The 12,618-nt window shown below is 39.6% G+C and overlaps 1 protein-coding gene across 1 annotated transcript in view; it reads left to right on the top strand.

Moving 5' to 3' along the window:
* The window catches only part of LOC308680434 (protein turtle homolog A-like), a gene marked incomplete at its 3' end in the record, with an annotated part of 40,505 nt that overhangs the window by 7,574 nt on the left and 20,313 nt on the right, over window positions 1–12,618 (top strand). Inside the window, exons 2-3 of the mRNA XM_081348562.1 lie at window positions 3,367–3,461; window positions 6,918–7,124. Of these exons, the coding sequence (XP_081204688.1) occupies window positions 3,401–3,461; window positions 6,918–7,124 (268 nt within the window). The 5' untranslated portion in view covers window positions 3,367–3,400. The remainder of the gene's footprint in view (window positions 1–3,366; window positions 3,462–6,917; window positions 7,125–12,618) is intronic.

Below are 12,618 nucleotides of genomic sequence, written 5' to 3'. Positions count from 1 at the left end.
GGATGCTTTCTTAACAGTTGTCATTTTTGCAATTTTTGCGAGCGGACTGAGAGGAATCTTCAGAAATGTGTCTCCGTTTTGGAGGAAATATTACTGCTCCGCTCACATGCTCTGGTATCAAGTTGGTTTATTATTTGCATTTTTGTGATTCCTTCCAAAAATACACTAAATAGTAAGCAACATTGATTTACATTGATAATAATAAGAAATGTTTCTTGAGCTTGAAAGATCATGTGACACTGAAGACTGGAGTAACTGAAGACTGTGTTGGGTCGGTAAGATTTTTAAAAATGTTTAATATTATTTATTTAAAATAACTTTTTTCTATTTTATCATATTGTAACATGTAATTTATTCCTGCTGTGATCAAAGCTGAATTTTCAGCATCATTGCCCCAGTCTTCAGTGTCACATGACCCTTCAGAAATCATTCTAATATGATGATTTGATACTCAAGAAACATTTATTATTATTATTTTCAATGTTGAAAACGGTTGTGCTACTTCATATTATTGTGAAAACAGTGATACATTTTTTCAGGTTTTTTGATGAATAGAGAAGTTCAAAAGAAAAGCATTTACTTTCATTTCTTTACAGTCACTTTTGATAAATATAATGCTGCCTTTCTAAATAAAAGTATTACTTTCTTTCAAAAGAAATCCTACTGTCCCAACACTGTTGAACAGTATTGTATATCTCTATGTGCCACATAACAGGGCTGTAGACTTTCAGTGGGACATTGAGTGTTTCTACAAATTCATATAAGTGGTCAACCAATATGGGATTTTAATGATTTATTCTTAAATTATGACATTTATTCCCCCCAATCCTTAAATTGTGGTTTCATCCTCCCCACAGAGCACAAGTTCTTGACTTTAGTTGCAAAGTTTAAATCTTTTGGCCGCAGTAAGACACACCTGGAGTCTCTTCGCTCTCTGCCTGTCTTTCACTGCTTGCACTCCTCTCTCTGAAAGACACTTTCACAAGGAGGCCTTGTTCAACAGCTTGACGGTGAGAGACTCCATGCGGAGGAACACAATGCCCTGCCCTCATCCGGCACCTCTTAAGGCCGGTTTCAAGATCAGTTCATTTGGCCCGAACCCTGTTTGGGCCTTTTATATGGGCAAGTGAACAGCTGACTCCAGAACTGAAGCTTGTTTTACATGATCGTATGGGATTGTGACTTTTGGATCTCTGTACATGTGTTCACATGACTTCAACAAAGCCGTAACCTGCATAAATGAAACATTTTTATTTTGGTTAGTCGCATTCAAACTGTTTATTTACAGCATGACTTTACTTGTACAATATTTTCCTACACCAAATTAGTTGATCAGTGCTGTTTGCCAAGTAAAGCATCACATTTGCTGTTGCTCACACTTGTGGTTAATGATTTGAACACGGCTGTAACTCATCCTGCACCATTTGTGCTACTTGTTAACATGGGATAGGAGAGAATACTTTAAAAGTAACAAAATATCCACTTCCCTTATAAAAAGCATATTTTTCTAGACCCCAAAAGCATTTTCACAGTCTAAAATTTCCAAACGGAGGATATATCGATGTGGAAACAAGCATAAGTGTGGGGTTTATTTCATACCTGTGGTGGTTCTGAGACTGTTCAGCCAATAACTTTCCACTGCGTTGTAGAAAAATGTCTTGTGATTTGGGCTGGAAAAATTGGAGATGAGAGATTTGAATTCCCCTCATGAAATTTGACGAGCTTGACGTTTGCTTGAACCAGACAGAATGTAGCCGTCAAACCTGTTAACTTTATGAAACAGATCCTTATGTGTTCCTCTCTTAAATAAATGTGTGCAGCAACACAAAACCAACCAAAACACGTTTGCTTGTTTTTTGCCATTGCGCATGCCTTCCTAAAATAGCCTCCCCCTCCATCTTTAGCTTTAATTAACTTAAAGTAATAAGCTGGTATTAGTGGCTTTGAATGGTCGACGTGGGAGACGGGTTGGGGAGATTTTGCTGCTCTCAGGTGCTCAATCATACGAGTGGATGTTTGCCAGCACTGTATTAAACCAACCTCTGCTTTCATTTCCAGGCACTTTGCAAGGAAACTCCTCCACAATACTGAAGAGAAATATTGAATGGAGTGGAGAGTTGATTATTGTAAGCCACGGGTGTTTGCTTTCTGGATCACTGGCGGGTGATGTTCGAGACAACAAAGAGATTTCATGATGGTTGTCTGTACTTTCAGATGAAACGTTTTGAATCTCTGCAATTAAAAGGGCTTTTACTAAAAAATTGAAAACAAACATTAGTGTTGCTCATGCAGCTCTTACTATTGCATTATGCCATGTAACTCTTCATGCACTCACATATACATAAAAGAAAAAACAGGTCAACTAAATATGAAAACCAAGCTCTAAAATGACAAAAAGCATCATAATTATAGTCCACAACTCTTCTTGTGTGAGGAATACACCCAAATTTATGACGCATGAAATAAATGCTTATACAATGTTCAGGATAATGCAGAAAGAGGAATTCTGTACTGTCATGTCAATGTGTCGTGCAAAGAAAAGGGATTCATTCAAACTGTGTAGTCTCACATAGCCAGATCTATGTATTCTATAAATAGACTTTATAATCAAACTATCATAACAGTGTAATTTTAATGACCTCATCTCTCGACATGAATTGCAGAGCTGGTGCAAACATATCCACATCGCGACGATTTGCTTTCTTTACTGCTGTTTTCTCACCTCTGACATTTTTGTTGTGTTTTGTTATTGAGATGAAAGCGTGCAGCACATATTTGCATATTCATATTGCATAGTCTGGGTGTGTGTTAAAATTATATCAGTGAATGAAAAGAACTTCTTTAACGAAAAGGCTTTGAATCACATTCGGTTTCTTGTACGAGTGTGAGCACAAGCAGCAAGTTGTTGACCGCAGTTCACTTAACGGCCACCGGTGTCGCTAATAACAAGGGTTTCTGAATTCTACATATAGTCCAACATTCTACATAGCCTATAGTTAAAATAAAATGAATTATTTTGCACTCCTGGCATAAATTAAGAAATGAATGCCACTACAAACCAGTTTAATCATTAAAGGCAGTGGTCAAATATCTTAAACCTTTCTAATGATGCTCATTTTGTCCAGATCAAGTTAGAGTGTGATGTTTTAACGAGTAATGAATGTTGAACAACAATAATCTGGGGTCGTTTGTGATCTTTGGCGCGAAAGGGGTTTTAAAGGATAACGTGAGATGTGTTGTAATGAATTAACTGTGCAAAGAACATAACATGCTTAACCAGAAAATATTCCTCATGTTGTCTTATCACAATGGAGAGCTGACAGAGTTTTCTCTGGACTGACTTCCGTGTGTGTCTTTGTGTTTCAGGTGGGGTATGTGTGATGGTATGTGAGAGTTTACCATGGTACAGAAGAAACTCTGGCTTCTGAATGTCACCGTTGCGGCCGCCCTCTTTTTACTGTGTAAGTACAACTGCCGCCTCCAGTCCTGCTACACTCAGTCCAAAATCACAGTATTTGGACACTTTATTCACTTAAATGTGTTAATGTCATTGCATTAGAACAAGCGTCTGTTTCTCTTCACTAACTTCACATTCTTGGTTTATTTTTTTTTAATCAACATGTTTTGACATTTGAAGAGATGTATTATTTATTATTATTTATTTATTATAAAGAATGTCTTTATAATAAATTACACTTGTTTTAATATTTTATGGAATCCAATGACTTTATGAATTTTTTTAATGTATATCACAACTGTTCAAAAACATTTTAGGTCCTAAAAAGTTACATTGTATTTACTTTAGCCATTTATAGCGAGTGTTAAATTTACAGTCGCTGCTCCACTGTAAATGAATGCTGTTCTTTTGCCTCTTCTCCATCCTCACTATCATTCACACCATCTGTTATCCGTCCATTTGTGTCTGTTTTCTCTCTCTTCATGATTCTTCTGCTGGTGTAAACATGACCAGAATATCACAGCACACCAGAGGTTAAGTTCAGCCTGTTTACTCTCAGAACACGTTTGGTGGAGGGGTTAATTCCCGTTCGTTAACAAACAGGCGACCCTCTATGTTCCTTATGGCACAAAACCTGTCCCGGGGCCAGCGAGAGCGCTTGTGGTGTGTGAGCTGGTATTTAGGAGCAAACACCCCAAACATTTGGGGGTGGAAGAGGGATCAAATCCTCTCTGCAAAAAAATGAAATCTGCAAATCCGGATTTAGATCAATCTGGGATTTAGATTTCCCTTCTCTTAAGGCACGGGGTGTGTGAGTCTTAGGGATGGCTGGCCATGTGTGCGCCCCAGGGGCTCTCGGGACAGAGGCAGGGCTGTGGAGGTTGTGTTTCTTTCAGAGAGCGTCATCTTTGAGAGATTACTGCTAATCGCAGGCGAGACGAGATGCATGGACAAGGGAGGGTGACTGGGGTGCAAAACTGCCCAAATGCATTTGCATCGTGTGAATTTGAGGGTCTACATACTGACACCTCTCACATTCTAGCCTGTAAATGGGGGGAATCTCACAAAAAATGTCCAGGCCACATTTCACCCATAAGAAAGTGAAATGTTTTCTTAGGACCTTTTATTTATTTATTTATTTTTGTATTGAGACAATTTCCCCTCCAAATTATCATTATCATAATGCAAAAAGATTGTAAAAAAAAAAACTATTTATATACTGTGTTGTATTTGTAAAGTACAGTCGTAATAATACATTATTGTAGCATCTGTTGTACTTAAGTTTAATGTACAGGATGGTTTTCAGTATTGTAAGGTAATGAGAATGAGATTTTGGCGGTACATGTTCTTATCAAGAAAACATATTTAAAAAATATTTATATAGTAACATTAATCATATATTATTATTATCATATATTTTATTTTGATGTTTTATCTACATATATGTATTATTATTATTTGAAAAAATTATGTAATCAACCTGGATTTATTTTATTTTTTCTCCTGTGAGTTTCACCTTAATGAGTCTGTCTTTGTCTGTCCCATTGGGAGAAAGTGTCACAGACGTTCTTCATATTAACATGCTGTATGTTAATTGACATGCATGTCATCTCCCCTGCACCCACCCCCCCTTAATCTGGATTTGCATTCGCCCCGCTTTAGTGTGTGTTTTTGTGACATCACCCTCCTGCTTCTCTTTTGTGTCTTGTTTTTCTCAGTCACGCTCTCATTTTCCATCTCACATTCTCATTTTGGCTCTTGTTCCTGTCTGTGTCCTGTCTGTTGCTTTCTCCAGGACATCAGAACTGCAGGTTTTATCATTGAGTACATACTGTAAATGCAGTACTTACCTCCAATGACAAATATTGGAGGTTTCCACCCTTGGGGTTTGATCTATGTGCTTTGAGCACAAACAGAAAACACATGGCAGGCAGTGCAAATGCAATGTGTTTGTTGTTTGTTCCTTGTGGTGTGTTGTTTCTACTGACTATTTTAAGAAGAACTAAATTAATTTATCCTAAAAAGCATCGGAAGGATCACATGTTTAATTGTGTTTCTGAATTGCATTAGTCTACAAAATAAGTTCCTTGTTTGAGCTGTATCCACTTCTCTCCCTGCTGAAAAGACCGGCATAATGGTCAACACCACCAGCTAAGCTTTGCTGACTAACAATCTCAGCAAACCTATGCTCTTCACCATCTTGACCAGCCCAAAACCACTGCTGACCAGCACTAACCAGCAGAAATCCATCTGGACCAGGTCTAAAACAGTATAAACCAGTTTGGACCAGCTCAAATCTACCGCTAACCAGCATAAGGATTCGAGACCAGCGTTAACCACAATAAATACATGTGGACTAGCTCAAGCCCATCGTTTACCAGCATAAATCAGTCTAGACCAGCACTAGTCAGCTAAAATCTATCTGGACCAGCTCTAAACCACAGCTAACCAGCATAACTCAGTATAGACCAGTGCTAAGCAGCAGAAACCCATCTAGACTAGCTCCTAACCAGAATAAATCAGTCTGGACCAGCTCAAAACCAATGCTAACCAGCATAAATCAGTCTAGACCAGTGCTAACCTGCATACATCCATCTGGACCAGCTCTAAACCACAGCTAACCAGCATAACTCAGTATAGACCAGTGCGAAGCAGCAGAAACCCATCTAGACCAGTTCCTAAGAATAAATCAGTCTGGACCAGCTCAAAACCACAGCTAACCAGCATAAATCAGTCTAGACCAGCACTGACCAGCAAAAATCCATCTGGACCAGCTCAAAACCAATGCTAACCAGCATAACTCAGTATAGACCAGTGCTAAGCAGCAGAAACCCATCTAGACCAGTTCCAAACTAGAATAAATCAGTCTGGACCAGCTCAAAACCAATGCTAACCAGCATAAATCAGTCTAGACCAGCACTGACCAGCAAAAATCCATCTGGACCAGCTCAAAACCAATGCTAACCAGCATAAATTAGTCTAGACCAGCACTGACCAGCAAAAATCCATCTTGACCAGCCCAAAACCACTGCTGACCAGCACTAACCAGCAGAAATCCATCCGGAACAGGTCTAAAACAGTACAAACCAGTTTGGACCAGCTCAAATCTACCGCTAACCAGCATAAGGATTCTAGACCAGCGTTAACTCTCAAAAATCCATCTGGACCAGCCCAAAACCACTGCTGACCAGCACTAGTCAGCACAGCTAACCATGGCATAATTCAGTCTAGACCAGTGCTAACCGGCATACATCCATCTGGACCAGCTCTAAACCAACATCAGTCTGGAGCAGCACAAAATCCCAATTAACCAGCATAAATTGATCTAGACCTGCCCTAACCAGCCTAAATGGTTTGAAATGGCACTAAACCAGGACTATCCCGCATAAATCAGTTGGACTATCAGGGAATATTTGAGTTGTGCAGAGTGAGTTGACGTGTGTATGGTTGTGTTCCACAGGTCCTTCTCTGAGCGCTGGATCGGTGGTCCGGGGAAGGGTCGGGGGTTTTGCTGAGCTGGACTGCAGTCTGACTCCTCCATCAGAAGGGGCCACCACTCCAAATCTGTTTCCCTTACATGTGGTGGAGTGGGTCCGGCTGGGATACAACGTCCCCATCCTCATCAAATTCGGCGGATACACCCCACGAGTGCATCCCAACTACAAAGGTGAGTGTCACCTTAAACATTAATCAGTTTTCCATTAATCCTGCAGGAGAGCGACTGGAAGTGATGCTGCCGCTAGACTTTTATGAGTTTGGATTTTATGTGCTTTGTCTCTGAAGCTCACTGTGATGTGTTTATGATTTCATTATATTAATGTCAAATAGGTTTGCACGATTTGGAGGGGAAAAAAATCCAATTGCTTTTTTTCTAATAAAAATGTAAATTAAAGTAGTAGTAGTAAATTAAAATGAAATAAAAAATCTTCAGGTTTGCTGTGCTTGTTTGTAGGGATGCACAACACAAAAAGTTTTATTTTAACCAAAAATGTAATAAAGTAGTAATAATAATAATAATAATTATTATTATTATTATTATTAATTATTATATTGGCCAAAAATATATATCAATGTTATAATACTTCTAATAACTAATAATAATATTGTAATTAACAATGTTAGTGTTTGTATTAGTAGTATTTTATTTTTGTATTATTATTATTATTATTATTATTAATATTAATAAGGAGAAATTTGTTGATTATAGATCAATATGATTATATACTACTACTACTAATAATAATAGTAGTAATAATAATACTGATTATTATTAATGGTTATAGTGTTAGTATTATGATTGTTATTTTTGTATGATTATTATTAGTAGTAATAAAACTATTAAACAAAAATAAGAAATAGTAATATTTCTTATGGAATAAAAAAATTGAGCATTAAAGGAAATTACAAAAAGAAACATGATCTGGTTTGGAATGACATGAGGCTGAAAAATTGCTAACAGAATTTTTGGTAACACTTTATTTTACAGTGTCATTGTTACATATGTTACATGTAGTTACTATAGTAATAACTATAAATTATGCATAATTACATGCAACTAACCCTAATCCTACCCTAACCCTATAGTAAGCACATGTAGTTACTTAATATTACTCAGTACTTAAATATATAAATACACTGTAACAACAACACCTTAAAATAAAGTGTAACCGAATTTTTATATTTAGGTGCATTTTATATGTTTAGGCACCTACTCAAAAAGCCTCATTTTCCTGGAAACTTCTCAGATGCCAGCTGGATTTTAGAGGCTTGTCGCTAGGTTACTGAACGCTGTTATTGCTATTGTTCAGAGAGAGTATTGGGTTCTTTAGACGTAGTTCTCTGTTTTACAAGCACTTGTTTAGACTCCGGGGGCCAAATCCACAGGCTTTATCCACTCAATAGCCCACGATAGTTCCTGTTGTTGTTTCTCCAAAAGGTTCTGACACAAGGCCTGCAAAAGGCTGATTTCCTGGGCAATTCACCAAGAGCTCCCTTGAAACGACTTTCAAGGCTGTTTGGGTGCTTTACTCGTTCCCGGAGAGGTGCTTGGCGGTGTGAACGCAGCCGTTTGCCCCAGTGCACGTGAAGGAGGGGTCGTGCTCTGGAATTTATTGAAGGGGGAGGGGCATTGTGTTGTTAAACGAATATCCACATATAAATGACCCACCCAAACAAGTGCCCTGTAATTATGTAGAGTGTGTGTCTGTGTTCGGTGCAGATGCTTGAGGGAGAAAAGGGAAGGAGGGGGTGCTCAGACGTTACGGCCCGTGGGGGTTGTGGGTATTGAGCGGGACCCGGGATTAAGAACATTGGGGTTAAACTGCAGCGCGCTGGTTAGGGGCCGCGTGTCTCCTCTCGGATCCGATGGGTTTGACCCAGTAAGAGAGAAAATTGTTTATCAGCAGGACTGATTTAAGAAGAGATGGTGTGGGGATATTGGATTTATACAGGCATGACCCTGATAGCACCAGCACAGTGCTTTTTTCCAAGAACATTGACATCAGTTCTGGTTTTCACTTGAATTGGTTTCAGTAGAAGATCAAATGTAAATGTCCATGTTTTCCCAGTGGGATCTGCTGTGATTGTCAGGAGGAGCATGTGGTTCTCAGATGAGCCCCTCTGTGGCTCTCACGTCTGTCGGTACACTAGAGGAAACTAATGCAAAATCAATTTAGATTTGTTCTGTGGTGTTTAGATGAGTCATGGGTTAAAGAGAGAATGGGGAAAAAGCAGTTTATCTCTTGATAAAACAAATATTGACAAAACATCGTCAATAATGAGGAAGGAATGTCAAAGAATCGCCTCTTCTTTCCCCTCTCTCTAAGCTGCATCTGTGTTTAATTTCAACCCAATGTCAGAGTACGCTGGCAACAGATGAAGCATATCACGGCTTTGAATCTGATGCATCTCCACTCTCAAATTAAAAGGATCATGTAAGTTTCCCAAACCGCGTCACAACACGGACGGCAAGTTGAAACCTGATCTGCTCACATCTTTAAATATAATTCTGCCCCAAACTGGATGAAAATGATCATGGTTTTATCAGAAGTGTGAAGGTGTGCGCACATCAAATGAAAGTGTAGTTTTACACCAGGTTTTACAATTCATATTGGATCTTTCTGACTCCAAAATATAATTGGATGAGCAATGCACATCAGTTGAGTTTAGTGTCAACTTACCATCTTGATCAACTTATATCACATAACCACGTTTAAGGTGTGCCATGTCACATTTTTTCTTAAGTGCATAAATCACTAATGCACAGCCTCTTGCACTTTTTGGCTTGAACCCTTCAGTGCATGAGTCTGGTACATCTTAGATGTTAATTATCTGTTAATTTAGACCACTTTTTAACTTTTTATTTGTACTTTAGTCATTGTTTATATTCATTGCATCTCTTGTGCACTTCCTCCAAATCCAAGTGCTTTGAGTTCATCATGCATTAGAGAAAGGGCCACATTGAAGTGTCCAATCAGTGGATAAGACATTTGCTGAATTTCAAATTAGCATGAGAGCTAATTGCATTCTTGGGCGTTTCGACCACTTTGATCAGGTCTCGGTTTGGGTCAGAGAGGCTGGGACGGCAACAGGCAACAGCTGTGGCACATCGCCCACGAAACCCTCTTGAAGGAAGGAGAACCATCCTTGTTTTATTTTAGGTCACATCTCCGTTCACTTTAGTCAAGGCTTGTGAGAAGCAGTAGCGTAGCCAGGAATCACAATGTGGGTGGGCCCAGAGAAAATCAGGTGGGCACAGCCTAAAATGCATCTGTTATCAAAATAGGCCAACACAACTACACCTGCTTGAATACACCACAGTTTAATCAGAGCACAAGCATGTATGTCATCATAAGCAGTGTTAATAAAGAACATAACGATAAGAACAGCATTTCCACTGCGCGCGGCCAGGCCACACCACACACACACGCTAGGGCTGGGCGATATGGAGCAAAAAATATATCTCGATATATTTTGCTATATCTCGATATACGATATATATCTCGATATCTTTACAGGAAAAATAACCCCCCGAAAACTACTGCAAAAACAAATATGCCAAATACCACAGTCTTTTTTTATTGAAGTGCAAATAGGTAGGCAGTTCATGTAGGAACAAAGTGCTTCTGCGACATTTAAAAAAAAAAAAATCCCTGTATACAAAAATAATAATTTAACTGTAAAATAAAGGAAGAAATAATACATATTGCACTATTTTTAATAAACCTGTATAGAAATATCATTACTAATTTTGGCAAATAAATAAAAAAAAATGCCACATATCCCCCCAAAACTGCACAACTGTAGAGTAAAACATTAATTTAAAAAAAAGTGATAAAAATGCATCTAAAAATTGACATGATTGTTACAAAATCACACTGTCTGGGGCCTCTGGGGAACTCAGAACAACTGCTAGCATAAAGTTTAAGGTAAAAATAACTGCCATTAAATTACAGTATCTTACTACTATGCAATTAGATAAACTGTTCATTCATTACATCACTTTACCTCTGTCTTTATCCACCTTTATCCTCTTCTCTTCTTTTTGACACTGTATATAGCAGAATAGGTAACTTAGGCTAATGCTAATTTATAATGTGTCATGTAAATTCGGCCATCCGTCACAATCAGGAAACTTTCACCGTGTCTAGACCTTGCGCGAGCTGCCAGGCCCGTTTCTACAGGGGAGCATGTTAAGTGTGAGTGTTTTAAGCGCCCTCAAACAAAAGCAATGCGGCGAGAGGCGACGCTACACAAAAAATTACCAACAACAACTGATCGCGCGCGCGCGCTGTTTCTGACGCACTTCAAGCACTCGCTGGGCGGGGAAAGATTGATGTGCCTGACCGAACTCGGGGGACTTGGTTGAATGAGACAACACGCGAGGGGAGGGGGAACAAAAGCAAGGAGGCGGAGGAGGGCGAGGGCGAGGGCGAGCGCGAGCACAACACAGAGAAGGCAAACAAGCAAATTGGCGAAATCAGAATTAAATATAAACAATATATCGATATATACGATATGTCAAAATCCATATCGAGTTTAAAAAATATCTCGATATATCGTAAATATCGAGATATCGCCCACCCCTAACACACGCGCATCTGACAGATGCGAAACAACATCATCAAATCAGCAGGACAGTAGTGGACAGTGTGTAAAAAACAAAAACAATGCTTGGTCATAGTCTGGCTCAGCGGCCACATAAACCACGTTATATAAACAACATTGACTAGGCAACTACGTAAACGTAGATTGGCTTACTTTTGATGACTAGCTTATAACAGGAGACGACGGGGCTGGGGGTCGCACACAGTTTTAAATTCGAACACATTATTCTCCTAGTGTAGTGTACACTACACACACCGGCGGCGTCTGTCCGCTGCGCCCAGCAACGGCTCAGGACCTTGTTCAAAATCCTGCCGCGCCACAGAGCGCTATTTACATAGTTTTATATTAAATTTACATTTATTTGTCTCAAATCGTAGTTAATGAATCTGACTTCACCCTGGGCTGCAATATACGTTTAGTTTTATATTCATGCACAGAAATCAGCTGCTTGAATGAAAATTGCTGACATTATCGGATTTTCAGGTGAGAGTTGTCCTAGACGCGGCGCTGCGCGTCCAGTGTGCGACCCCCTTTTTAGGCCAATTTATACTTCTGCGTCGGGTGCGCGTAGAAGGTACGGCGTAGCATACGCATTGACGTGTACCATACGTCGTACCCTTCGCCGTACCCTGACGCGCACCTCCTCAAAAATGTAACTACGCGTCGCGGCGACGCAGACCGCAAGATCTGTGATTGGTCGGCTGGATAGCATCGCGTTGCCTCCTACGCATTTCCGGAATGATCTTCTGCACTCTGCACCGCCCGCCCGCCATTTTTAAATTCCGAAGATCAGTGAAGAGCCATGGAAATAGACCAAGTGACCGAGAGATTGCTTAAAGAAGTGCGGAAATACAGCCATCTGTATGACTCCTTCAGTCCGCCATTGCTCGTAGAAACCTAAACTCAAAACAGCCGCGAGGAATGTAAACACAGTGGAACATTAAAACCCACCCGCGCCAACTAGCGTTTCAGCGGTGTAACTGCAGAGCAACACAGACATTCGCAGAAGTATAAATGCTCACGACGGCGTCGCCTACGTGTGTAGCCTACGACGT

The sequence above is a fragment of the Scardinius erythrophthalmus genome, assembly GCF_964197995.2.
Source record: "Scardinius erythrophthalmus genome assembly, chromosome: 20".
Taxonomy (NCBI): Eukaryota; Metazoa; Chordata; class Actinopteri; order Cypriniformes; family Leuciscidae; genus Scardinius; species Scardinius erythrophthalmus.
This window is presented reverse-complemented; position numbering and strand designations above follow the sequence as displayed.